Source organism: Gracilinanus agilis, chromosome 4 (genome assembly GCF_016433145.1).
Source record: "Gracilinanus agilis isolate LMUSP501 chromosome 4, AgileGrace, whole genome shotgun sequence".
Taxonomy (NCBI): domain Eukaryota; kingdom Metazoa; phylum Chordata; class Mammalia; order Didelphimorphia; family Didelphidae; genus Gracilinanus; species Gracilinanus agilis.
In genome coordinates this window covers 503,399,424-503,412,713 of record NC_058133.1, presented here as the reverse complement: position 1 = coordinate 503,412,713, position 13,290 = coordinate 503,399,424, and the positions used below count along the sequence as shown (strand labels likewise).

Sequence of the window (13,290 nt, the reverse complement as noted above, 5' to 3'; positions counted from 1 at the left end):
CCCTGGAAGAATATAGTCAGTTTTGATGTGTAGGTGATCCTTGGTTGTAGACCCAATTCTCTTGCCTTTTTGAATATCATATTCCAAGGCTTATGGTCCTTTAGTATGGAGGCTGCCAGATCCTGTGTAATGCTGATTGGTGCTCCTTGATATCTGAATTGTCTCTTTCTGGCTTCTTGTAATATTTTCTCCTTAGCTTGGAAGCTCTTGAATTTGGTAATTACATTCCTGGGGGTTGTCTTTTGATGATTTAATGTAGTGGATGATCTATAGATTCTTTCTATGTCAATTTTGCCCTCTTTTTGAAGAACATCAGGGCAGTTTTCCTGGATAATTTCTTGTAGTATGGTGTCAAGGTTTCTGTTTATTTCTAGGTTTTCAGGTAGACCAGTGATTCTCAAATTGTCTCTTCTAGGTTGGTTTTCCAGATCTGTCATTTTCTCAGTGAGATATTTCATGTTTCCTTCTATTTTGTCATTCTTTTTGACTTTGCTTTTTTTAATTCTTGCTGTCTTGTGAGATCATTAGCTTCTACTTGCCGAATTCTGGTCTTTAAAGACTAATTTTCAGCTACCATTTTTTTAATTTTCTTTTTTGGTTTGGTCTATCCTGCTTTTCATGGCTTCTAGCAGATCATTTCTGGTCTTCAATTTGCTTATCATTTCATTTGTTTTCTGGGCTTCTTTTTCCAAGTGGGAGATTCTGTCTTTTAAGCTGTTATTTTCTGTTTGAACTATTTCCCACTTTTATTGCCAAGTTTATCCTATCTTTTTACTTGGTTCTCAAATTTCAGTCTGATTTTGTGGAAAGCTTGTGACCACTTTCCTTTTTTTTTTTTTTTTTTTTTTTTAGTTTGGATTTGTTTGCTTGTTTGTTGATCTCTCCTGCTTCCTCTGTAGTCTGTTGTTTCGCTAAGTAGAAATTATCCAGAGTCAAAGACTTTTTCTTAATTTTTTTGGTAATTATAGATTATAGTTCTTGTGTGTTGGTGGCCACTGCTTTGTTGTTTTTTCCTTCCCTTCCCAGCCAGAAGTCTGAGTGAGGAGGGTAGGCAAATCTTTGTATTGAGCTCCAGAGAAATTTTTGCCCTGATGCTATTTTTTGATTCTGGGCTGTAGTGTCTGCTGTGTACAGCCTTGTCTTATCTCTGGGCCCAAGCTCCAAGTTCTTCAGCTTCCTAGAGTCCCAAGTCTTGCTGCTCTTAGGGTTTAGTCTGTGGTATCCTCAGCCAGCCCCCTGAGAACCTAGAGGTTGTTCTGTGCTCACGCCGACTCTGGTGCCATAGGTGGAATGGGGGAAGGGTGATGAGCTCACGTTTTGGTGGGAGAAATTTTGCCCCCTTTTAGAGTGGAAATGCCCAAACTCTGCCTACTGTCAATGCTGCACCCTACAGTAGAGCCTCTTCACTCATCTGATTTTGGTTTTGTTCTTTTGAGGCACTTTATATCAGTCAGTGGAGAGGAGAGGAAGAACCTTGCTTCTACTCTGGGGCCATCTTAACCCAGAAGTCCCTAGATTTAAACTTGGGCAGGCCCAGGGCTCTATCTGCTGTGCCACCCAGCCACCCAGCTGCTTCCTATGTTCATCTACATTTACTAAAATCTGTGTCCCTGAGGGCAGCAATTATTTTGCTTTTTGTTTTTGTACCCCAGCACTTAGAATGTTGCCTGGCATCTAGTAGGTGCTTGGAAATGTTTATTGATTGGTTGTTGGGATTATTAGATGGCTATAAACCACTCTGCAAACACTGAGATGCTAACCAGGAACTTCTTTCTAGTTGGAATGGCCTAGAAAGGTGGGAGTCAGAGAATTGACTTATCCATGGGTTTGGTTTTTTTGTTGGTGTTTGTCTTTTTTGTCAAGGGTATTAGGGGACTTCCCTAAGATCTTTGAGTGAGTGGAACTGCTGAGATCTAAGGACTGTAAAATTTGGAATAAGACATAACAACACTTGTGTGGGGTTTAAATGGCCTTGGAAATAATTAACAAGACAAAAAGCTGTGATTTCCCAAGATTAACATGCAGGTTGGGGTTTGGCATGCAGAAATTCATTGTTTTGGTCTCCAGCCCAAACATGCTAGAGTCATTATATTGTCATGGGGTAATTAGCTGTTCCTTTAATACAAGTAATAAAAATTAAGCCTAAGAGCTACTTCTGCAACGCCTTTTACATATCCCCAAACAATATTCCAATGCTCTAAGCTCTTAGTCACTCAGCTGCCTGCACTGAAGTGAAGTCTAAGGTGGAAGGCAAGGAGGTGTTGGAATGTTCAGTTCATTCTTCATTCTAGGACGAGTTTGGCTACTTAAGCATTAACCTTTAATAGAGCTGAATTAAATATACATGTCATAATGAATAATTATGAGATTGCAGGAATTTTCACTTACAGTATAATGCTTCTTAGAGATTGAAATTTTGACGAAAGGTCTAGTGCCTGCTCACTTTGCAGCATCCCTGTTATTTCAACACAGTGAGAAATTCCTTGTGGATTTGAGCTTCGGAGACCGTTGTTTATTTGAAGCAGCCATAGTGTCTTCTGGGGATCTTGGCCTTTAAAAATGAATAGCTGGGAAAACTTGTTGATAGAAATTTTAGAGGTAGAGGGCACCATGCAAGCACGGTCCTTTATAAATACAATTTATACTGGCAATTGCACTGTGAGAGCAGAACTTAATAGAATTTTGTACAAGTGCAGTGGGTCACATTTTAGCCCCTTGTTCCTCCACCTCTATTTTAAGCTGCAATGGCAGCCTTCAGTGAATGGAGCTCAGCACGCTCTGCTTGTCCAGCAGACCCCACACCCAACCTCCAAAGAAGCCTGAAATAGGAAATCGTGAGGATGTGGGCCGTGGATGTCAGAAGTCGAGCAGGGGAGGCCCCTTCCCGCTGCCCTGTAGATCCCAGCATACTTGACTGCCTAAACGGGAAGGCCCTTGAGGGCAGACCTTTAGTGAATGCTCGCTGGCTGATTGCCAGAGGGCCCAGAGGCCAGGTCTCAAGGGTGCATGGCAGGTAGTGAGCTGTTTCCTTTGGAGAAGAAGGTAGAAAAGGGTTAGACTTGTTCCCTAATAGAATGCTAGGCCTGGAGTCGGGAAGACTCCTCTTCCTGAGTTCAAATCTGGCCTCATACACCCTGGAGCTTAATCCCGCTTGCCTCAGTTTCCTCATTTCAAATGAGCTGCAGAAGGAAATGGCAAACCATTATCTCCAGTATCTTTGCCAAGAAAGCCCCCGTGGAGTCATGAAGAGTCTGACAAGTCTGAAAAAAACAGCTGACCTTTGGCCCCCGGGGAAGAACTAGGACCATTGACGGGGGAGGGGGGGGCAGGATACAAAGTTTCATGTAGGTCAGATGTCAACCAGGACTTCCTGGACCTTAGAATTGTCCAGAAGTGGGTCAGTTCGCCCCTCCTGGAGATCTCGGGCAGAGCTGGGCCTCCATTTGCTGGCTACCCCATGCCAAAGTGGGGATCCCTTCGTGTTGGGGTGGACAGATGCCCTCTGAGGTCCTCTCCAAGCTCTCACCTTAGAGACTCACCCTAGAGAGCCCTCGCTGTGGAAAGACTCGAGAAATGGGATCGAATGTAAATATTTTGATGCAGATTAAAATAATAAGGAAAAGCCATCCATAAAAAGGTGACATCATTATAAACCGTGTCTCCAGAGAATAAATGAGGGGCCATCCAAGATTTTGCGTCCCGGGGAACGTCGCGGGTTCCAGACGGCAGCCCCGTGCTCCGATCGCGGCCCGGCGCGGCCCGGCAACGTTCCTCTCTAAACTCTCCGAGGCCCTGCATGTGGAAGAACACATGGGCTTGCGGTTAGTGTGTTAACCGAGGCACAATAGACTTATTATTTGTTTCCAGGAACCCAGGGTGGTCTGAAAAATTAATGACTACAGTGTTTGAAAATTAAGTGAACTCCCTAATATATACTCTTGCTGATCCAGCGAGCCGGGTGTTTAGCATTCCTCCACAGGAGACTAAATCTTTGCCGTCATTTCCCCAGTGATGCTGGCGCCCATACGAGAAATGTATTCAATAATCTTTTATAAGCCCGGTGGACTCCAGCCTTCTGCCGCTCAGACGGAGCCCGAGAATTCCAAAGGAAACACCCCAGCGGTGCCCAGCAGGTGTATTGTAATTGCCTTTTAGGCAGCAGAAGAAAAACGATTGAATCGACGCTAGGAGAACATTTAAAGTGTTTCTAATTTGTGCTGAATTAATGGTAAAGGCAAAAACCTAAGATTAAGTGCAGTAAAAATCTATGGATATTGGCTCTAATTTCAGTATAAAATTTTGTTTTCTGTAAGTAAATCTGATTGTGGATGCCACACAGAATTTGCATCAATAGCTCACATCCTCGGCTCTTTATCATTTGATGGAGCCCCGGCCCGAACACTATAATCATGCTCATTTGTGACATTTTCAGCTGTTAGCAGGATGCCTGGAAACAACTGCCAAAGTCCCCTGATCTGGGGTGACCTATTTGGGGGTTACAGCTTGCCTCAAGCTAGACCCACAAGTGGGCTCTTTGGCGGGGAGTGACTGAGTCATCGAGCCACTGACCCAAAGGGGCATTTTCTCTCTCATTTTCTCTCATTTGTAAAAGCGCGCCCCTTCCTCACCTCTCCGAGGGCTGCCAGCCTTGTCGGGGTCCGCGTCCCCCAGTACCCCAGTTTGACCAAACACACCTTCTTCTTCATCCGCGAGGCAGACGCATGACGGGAGGTTAGCCTGGTGCCTTCAATGTCGCCGTCCCTGTAAAGCCACCGTATTTTCCATCCTTTAGAGCGGGTTGTCCCTTCGGCATCTCCACAGAAATCCCTGCAAGCCCAGGGGCCAGCCGCCTTTTGCAGGCACAGCCTCGGCCCCTCAGGCCTTACTCCTACTTCTCTGCAGACCTGTGCGCGCCTGCCACCGCCACCCCGGGTTTTTGTCTTTTCATCAGCGGCCGAGGAGGGAGTCCTGCTGTTAAGGTGTCACGTGGCCATGGCTGCTAAGCTCAGTGGGGAGGCTTTGGGCTGCAGCAGGGCCTCGTGGGATTGTCCGGCAGCTGCTCTCCGGCGTGACTTCTCACAAAATAAATGCCTTTGCCCCTCGGAGAGCTGCTCTGGCACAGGGGCCCAATGCATTTACCAAACAAAACAATAGGAGATTGTGTGGGCTCGCGCCTGCCTGCCACCCACCTCGCTCCTCTGGGTCAGGCCCGACACAGGCATTCACCTGGGGGGGGGGGCGAGCCGTGGTCAGACCTGACGAGGGCCTCCCCAGCCCTCTGTCTAGCGGAGCAAGGAGACCCCCCCACCCCCGGGGCCCCACGCCCAGGCAGGGCAGGGTTTCTTGGGAGCCCCTCGCCCAGCGGGCGGACAGAGCACGATTTGAGGGCCGGCCACAGCCAACCTTTCTCTCTGCTTTCCTCCCCCGTCCTGCAGATCCGGTCCCAGCTCTGGACCTCGGGCAGCAGCTCCAGCTCAAGGTCCAGCGGATGCACGATATTGAAACCGAAAACCAGAAGCTAAGGGAGACTCTGGAGGAATACAACAAAGAATTTGCTGAGGTGAAAAATCAAGGTAGGCCCGAGCCTGGCACTCCTCTTGGGCCCTTTGGGGCCCTTAATTGCCCTCGGAGGGCTGTCGAGACTAGCCCTAATTGTGTTTCATTAAGCCCAGGCGGGGCTCGTCCCAGCAGCCATTAAAGGCGATCCTGACGCTGCCCGGCCTCTCGCGGCTCCTCGGCCCTGGGAGCTGGGCGCAGCTTTATGGCCTTGTGACAGGACGGATCAGAAGCCCTTCAAAGGCTTCCCATAGCCGGCCTGATAGGATCTGCCTAGGCCCGAGGCAGGCCCCGCCTGTCAGAGTGCCGGGCACTGATCAAAGGCTTCCAGCCAGCCACTCACTGACTAATGGCCGCAGATCCATTAGGGCTCGGATCCTCCGGGCCGTCTGGGAGCTCAGCACTCCTGTTTCCTTGGCGGCTCCGGCTCCTTGTTTGTGCCGCGGAAGCCTCGTCTCGGGGTGGCTGCCCAGCCGTTGGCGGCGCCCCGAGGAGCCAGGCTTCTCGCCTTCTTTCCAAAAAACCCCAAGCCCGGCTTTCTGGCCCCAGAAAACAGGACAGACTCCTAGAAACCTGCAGGCCCTCTTTTCAGAGGCTTCTCACCTCTGCCGCAGCCGTCCTGTCCCAGGCACGCTGGCGGTCCTTGTCTGCGGCCTTTTGTGGGAGGGGGCGAGCCTGGCCAGGAGTGGAGGAGGCAGGCAGGCGGCCTTTGCGCTTACGGCCCGCCGTACTCGTTCGGTTTGGCACGGATTGAGAACCTTCAGGACCCTTCAAAAGTATTTTTAATAAATCAGGGAATAGAGGGAACCTCTGCGATGTCCAACTTTCGGTTCTAGGGAGATGTGCTCCCCTGCCGGCCAGGAGGGCACCTCCTTCCCCCTCTCCAGGGCCCTCCTGCTAAAACCTTCTTCTAAAGCCCACCGGCGGCTCCCCTCTATTCTCAAGGATAAAATCTCAATTCCTTGATTTGACATTTAAAGGCTTTCACAGCCTGGCTTGGGCCTGCGCATCCGGATTTCTTTCATTTTAGCTAGATCCCACCATGGGGAAAGCTCAGAGCCTGGAGTCAGAAAGACCCGAGTTCCAACCTGGCCTCAGCCACTTCCTAGTGACCTTGGGCAAGTCACTTTGCGGCCACCTGCCTCTGTTTGCTCATCTGTCAGATGAGGATGACAGAAGCGCTGACGTCCCGTGCGATCACAGCAAGCGCCACGCCGGTGTTAGCTCTTTCTGTTCTCGTCCTCTTACATTCTTTCCTCCCAACACACGCTTCTCCAGAGCCCTGGCCGTCTGCTGTTCTGGGGACACGGTCCTGTCTCTCCCCTCCGGGTCTTTGTCTGGGCAGCCCCTCAGCCCCCCAGCACTACATCCCCTGCCGCCACCCCCTCAGGGCTCTGCTTCCACATTCATTCACCCGAGGCCAGGAGAGGCCCTCGAGGAGCAGAGAGCCAGCCTCCAGGCCGCGCAAGTCACCTGGCCTGCAGCATCTCCCCAAAGGGCAGATTGTCCGTAGGATGAAGTTGAGGAAGACTCCGGGGTGGGCCCTGAACTGGAGGGCAGAAGGTAGCCGCCGCCGGGTCCTTCGAAGGTCCCTCCTGAGTGCTGAGGAGCTCGGCCCCAGCCTGTGGATCAGTGCCTTCTGGAGGACATCCTGGAGGCGGGGAGGCCCTTCGCGGTTTCTAGCCGCCATGGTCAGGGCTCTCCTCTCACCAGGCGCTCTCCCCGCACTTCTCCTCTCCTCTGGCCAAGGAAGGCGGGAGCTCTTATCAGTGGGGCTGTTCCTTGCCCGGTCAATCGACTTAACACACCGATGACCCGTGCGGCTGCTCGAGCCACTTAGACGGGCCTCCTTTAGCTCGTCCGAGGGCAGTCAGGAGAAGCTCCTCTTGAGAGCAGCCTCGTCTTCAGCCTCGGAAGTAACCTCTGCCTGCACGGAGGAGCCCATCACTGTCTCTCCCACCCTTGGACGTCAGGACGGTCAGGGTTCAACCCCACCTCAAACACCTGCTGGCTAGACGGCTTTGGGAGAGTCTGGGGGGGGGCAGTCTCTCTGGGCCTCAGTTTCCCCACCCATAAAATGAGGGAGTCACCTCCATGGCTGCGAAGGTCCTTCTCAGGCCTTATCTGGGTTCCTTGAATCCTGGCCATGCAGCTCTTTTCCAGACCCCGCTTTCCTCACCCCCAAAGGAAGGGCACTCTCGGGGGGCCTCTACAGGCCCTTCCAGCTCCCAAGCTGTGATCGTCAATGAGCTTTCTGGGCCCATAGGCTAAGCTCGAATTGCTCCTGTTCTAAGTTATCCTGATAGAAGGTGTAAATGGGAAGTTGTTGTTGCCACATCTCCCCTCGGGGCTCTGGGTGCGGATGCTGGCTCGCCATATTGGCGTTACTGGCCAGCTCCCCAGCCCAGGAGGGATGACTCCGTGGCTCTTCTCCTTCCTTCTTCCTGCCTCTTTCTTCATCTTCTCCTCGTCCTTCCTCTCTCCCTCCCCATCCTGCCTGGCATCTCTCCTCCATCCTCTCCCTGGCACTGGCCCATCGCCATCACCTCTGCCACAGCCCGGCTCACCCTGCTGTCTTCACTGGGCGCCTCGTCCTCGTCTCCTAAGTGGGGGCGCCCATGAGTGTCAGCCAGGAGCCCCTGTTCAGAACAGTGAATTCAGGCCGCAGAAAGCGGCCTCCCCCGGCGCGAGCCCACGCCAGGACTGTATTAATCTTGGCTCCAGGGGGGGCTCATTTAAGACTCATCGATAAGATGATCTATTTTACCATCGATTTTTTTCCCTCTGCCTGTGCTAGAGAAACCTTAGTTCTCCTTCCCAGCAAAATCCATTGATCCTTCTCAACCCAAACGCTTAAAGTTCAATTTAACATTTAGGGAGTAAAAGGTCTCCGAAGGGACTCCTCGCCATTGATTTTCTGTCAGAGGGGAAGAGGGAAAGTTTCCCCTGCAGCGCGCCGGCCTGGCCAAGGCAGCCCAGGGCGGGTTCCGTGGCCTCGTGGAGCAGCAGGACCGGGCCGGGCCGCCTTTCTGACCCGAGTTTCCTCCCTCCCCTCTCTGCAGAGGTTACGATAAAAGCACTTAAAGAGAAAATCCGGGAATATGAGCAGACCCTGAAGAACCAGGCGGAGAACATCGCTCTGGAGAAGGAGCAAAAGCTGCAGAATGACTTTGCAGAGAAGGAGAGGTGAGTGCACAGGGGGCATCGGGGGGTCTGGGGTCCATACGGCCTGGCCAGGAGGGGACCTGCTCTCCCGCTGACCGGGACTCTCCCTTCGGCCACGAGAAGGCGGCCGTCGCTCGGCTTCCTCCGGCCATGGAGGTTTTGTTACCGCCTCAGTGACTGGCCAGCTTCACTTCTCTGCAAGATGATTGTGAGAGCGAATCTGGGAACAGCTGGGCAGCCCGGTGGATGGGCACCAGGCCTGGAGTTGGGAGGAGCTGGGTTCAAATCTGCCTTTGGAGGCTTCCCAGCTGTGGGACCCTGGACAAGTCCCCTCGCTCTGATTGCCTCGCACTTTCCATGCTGCCCTTGTGTCTTAGAATTGATACCAAGACAGAAGGGAAGAGCGTTTGAAAAAGAAAGAAAGTCAGTCTGGAGACGCCAGGCCAGGCCTTGAAGGAAAACGCTACCAGCTCTCGAGCGCTGGCCTAGGCCTCCCCTTCTCCTTGGGGTGCCAGCAGAGCATGGCGTGGGCAGTCCATATCTCCTCCCCCTCGCCGACGGGGTCATTTGGGCCCCATTCCTGCGGGGCACGTGGCTCGGCCCACGCACCCCCAATTCCCCCCAGCCTCTAGTTTAAGTGGGAATCGTGGTCCAAGGCGCCGGGGAGCTCAGGGATTCGGACCGGCCTCTGGATCTGGCTGGCATTTCCCTTCCCGGACGTCAGCGCACGATCCGCTCTTCAGGCCTCGCCCAGAGTCGGCCGGCCCCTCTTGTCGTGGTCACCCGGCACTGGGGAGGAGTCTGTCACTTTGGGGGCAGAAATGGGAGAAAAGGGTTTGTGGCGGCTCACTTGGATATGAGTATAAACCGCCTTATTGCTGAGCATTAGCCAAGATTCCCCACCCACCTGTAGACGTAAGGAGGAAGCGGAAACTGTTTTTAAAAGTGACCCTTTTTCAACAATTTTTAACCAAAGTGGGTGGGGTGTCCCTGAGCTAGTTTTGTTTTTTTCGAGGGAAGGGGCCGTGCTGGAGGGGTCTGAGTTCTTCTGGAGTTTGAACGCTGGCCCTGCCTCTGCTTGATAGTGGGCGCCTGGGTTCCCCTCCTGCAGACCCTCGTTTCCTCATTCGTAAACCGAGAGCTCTGCTTGGCTCCCGAGGCCTCTCCAGGCCCTGCACTGCTAGAACTCTGCCCCCTCCATCATTGGTCGCCTAACCCATATACTTGAGAGAGCTCGCCCCAGGGAGGGAAGGAGAAAAGTCATAGGAAATGGGGGTCTAGAAGTGAATTGGAGTCCCCCATCCTTGCTCTTGGTGGTCAGTAATGTGCCTCCTAGTGGCAGTCCTTTCTCCAGCGATGGAGCAGCTCTTGTAGCCTCTACCGTGTGACCTTGGGCAAGTCACTTCCCCCATTGCCTGCCCCGATGCTCTTCGGTTTGGGAACTAGCACCCAGCATTGGCTGGAAGGCGACAGGCGAGGCCTTGAGCGGGGCGCTGAGCTCCTGCAGACCGTCCCCAGCTGTGTGGTTGCAGCACAGAGCGCCAAGGCCACGGCTTGCACACGTACCAGGCGTTCGAGTGGGTCAACACGTCACCCATTTGGCTTCCTTCTCTTCCTTTTTTCAGAAAGTTGCAAGAAACACAGATGTCTACCGCCTCTAAGCTGGAGGAAGCCGAGCAGAAAGTCCAAACTTTACAAACAGGTTTGCTGTTTTGCTTCATTCAAACTTCACTTCGTGCCGTGATCAGGGACCCCAGAAAACAGCAGAAATGCTAGGGGCCGTGCACTCCCCTGCCCTCTGCCCCAAGTTAGAGCATTTCCTAGAGGCCTGAGGCCTTGGTCTCTCTCACCCCCCCTCCCCGGCTCCCCAGGCAGGCCTGTCCTCGCTCCCCTACAGCATTTATCCCAAGGAGCTGAGTGAGGCCCGGCTGCAGTCCCCCCAAATGCTGTTGCCTTCCCCCCAGCTGGGGCCAGTCCTGCGGCCGGTAGCCCACACTTCCTCATGAAGCACTTGGTGTGTGCTCTGGTGCTTGACCCCAGGCAGACTGTAAGCTTGTGGGAAGTGCCCGGCCCAGGCCCAGTGCAGGGCAGGAGCTTCTGAGCTGTCTGTGGAATGAACAGAGGTCTGCAGCAGGCCTTTCTAGTAAAGGCAGAATCAGGCTATTACTACAGAAGTGGGGGGACCCTCCTTTTTGAGTCCTCACCTCTCTGCCCAAGAGCAGCCCGATTCTTCCTAGCCTCATTCCAGCCAGCCTGGGGCCAATTCCCTCAAGAGGCCACTCTCCAGGGAGATCAGATCTCTGGTAGAGGTAGCAGGCCCTGCCTCTGCTGGGACTGGCTTTGTGACCTGGGCAACGGCCAAACTCTGGGCCCAGCCTTCCTACGAGGAAAATGGGGAAATCACTGGCCCCTCCAAGGCTTGTTCAGGGGAGCACAAGCACCCCAGATGGGACGTGATCATCGAGGAGCCTCGTCCTCCCATCCCTGCTGCTTTGAAGCAGTGCTGCCGCCCATTACACTAAATTCCTTTCATGGATAAATTCAGTTTCTCCACATACAAACACCCCAGCATCATCCCAGTTAAGCCCTCTCCACAGGGCAGCCCCCCACAAAGAGGCAGCTCCGAACTAAAGCGGTGACTGATTGAGGAATTCAGCGTTTCCTTAAAGACCCGCTAAGCGTGTGGCTGAGATTCCTAAGCGCTCTCTGGACTTCTCTTGTTCGTCCCGGCTTCCCTCCACATCACTTCCTAAGCAATGTCCTCCCATATTGATTTCTATAGTTCATATTTGTCATTCCATTACATCCATCCAGGCCCCTTTTCTAAAGCCTTTCCCCAAGGAGGACGCAGAGTCTGTTTCCAGTTTTTGCCTTTACAAATAATGCCACTCTCAGTATTTTTATAGAGAGAACCTCTTTTCTCTTCTCCTTCCTTCCTTCCTCCCTCCCTCCCTCACCCCCCTTCCCTTTATTCTTTTCTTCCTTCCTTCTTTCCCTTCAACCTCCCTCTCTGCTCTTGGCATATAAACCCAGTTGTGAGTGGGATCACCAAGTGAAAGAATATGAATCACTTTCTTGAACTGTTCCAAATTGTCTTTAAAAGGATTTGATAACACATTACCTGTGGAAACAAAACTCCTGTTGCTATGAATTCAGCTTCAAGGAAAATGGTAATAGCAAGCCTTTAACAATTTGAAGAAGCTCTCTAAAAAGCTGGTGTCCTTTTTTTTTCAGTTTCTTTTTTAAATGACAGATTATGAGCTGTACTAAGTGCCAGTGTAACTAAACTTGCTTCATAACTCTATTTAAGTTAAATACATTTTAGGGCATAAAATGCTCTAACTACACCATCACTTCCTCTAAGTCAGGGGTCGGCAATGTATGGCTCTCGAGCCATATCTGGCTCCAACTCCTGACCTGCCAGTCCGGGCAGAGCCCCAGGATGTGCCCCATATTCCAGCGCCTTCTGCCTCCATCCTGCTCCTTCCGCAGGCGTTTATGGCTCTCACGGCCAAAAAGGTTGCCGACCGTTGCTCTATGTCATCACCAGGATTCCTACTCCCTTCTCCTTCAATTTTCCTCTTATGTATGGAAGACCTAATTAATTACACATTCGTGAATAAGCAGAGTTATAGAGTCAAAGTATAAATACACATATTTGAGGGCGATATTAGTCAAAATACCGAGAGTTTTCTCTGTAGTACTGGCTAAAATCATAATTTCCTTTGGGGGAAAAGTAGACAAGAATTTTAAAAGATATTCTTGGGGGGGGGGAAGCTGATGAGGGTGACGCTGCATGACTAGACTTTAAAATATATTACAAAGCATTTCTCAAAAGTTTCTGATACTGTGGGAAAATAGAGAAATAATTCAGCACAAAGAGAGCAAATATTCTAGATGTTCAATAAAGTATTTATTAGAAACTAAAGATTGATTCACTTCTATAATATAAAAAGTGGATAAAGGATTCAGTATTCAACAAATATACTTGGGAAATTTGTTTATGATTTGGTGGGAAATATATTTAAATACGCATCTCACACACACCATGTGACTCAGTAGATTCCTACTGGTCCCTGGACTTCAGTATAAAATTAAAACCACAGAAGATACAGAAGGAATAATTTGCCTAAGTCATTTATGTGGGGAAGATAGCTTTCTTTTTTCTAATCCTCACATAAATGGAATTATTAGAGATAAGATAAATGTGATTGGCTACATTTAAAAAGAAACAGATACAACAAAAATAGTTATTTTTTAACAGAAAATTCATTGGAATCTACTTCGGGCAAATAGGCAGATAAATCGTTACCATCAAAAATATGTAAAATTCTCAATCTATAGTAGATAAAGTATCAGAGGGTAGGTGGAATCTTCAAGAAAAGAATCAGGGGTTGTTAATAATCCTTTGACAAAATGCTCAACATCCCAATTAAACAAAGAGATGTGAATGAAAGAATCTTGGAGATGGAAGTGGGCAAACAGGAGCACTCATTACTCCTTGAATTTTTGGAGTATGAAGCAAAAGCTATAGAAATAATAGACCTTTTCGCCCAATAGTTAATTCCC

The 13,290-nt window shown here is 50.7% G+C and overlaps 1 protein-coding gene across 1 annotated transcript in view; it reads left to right on the top strand.

The window, feature by feature from the left end:
• Positions 1-13,290, top strand: part of CUX1 (cut like homeobox 1) — a 233,096-nt gene that overhangs the window by 116,832 nt on the left and 102,974 nt on the right. The window contains exons 5-7 of the mRNA XM_044675633.1: positions 5,436-5,573; positions 8,619-8,742; positions 10,347-10,423. Of these exons, the coding sequence (XP_044531568.1) occupies positions 5,436-5,573; positions 8,619-8,742; positions 10,347-10,423 (339 nt within the window). The remainder of the gene's footprint in view (positions 1-5,435; positions 5,574-8,618; positions 8,743-10,346; positions 10,424-13,290) is intronic.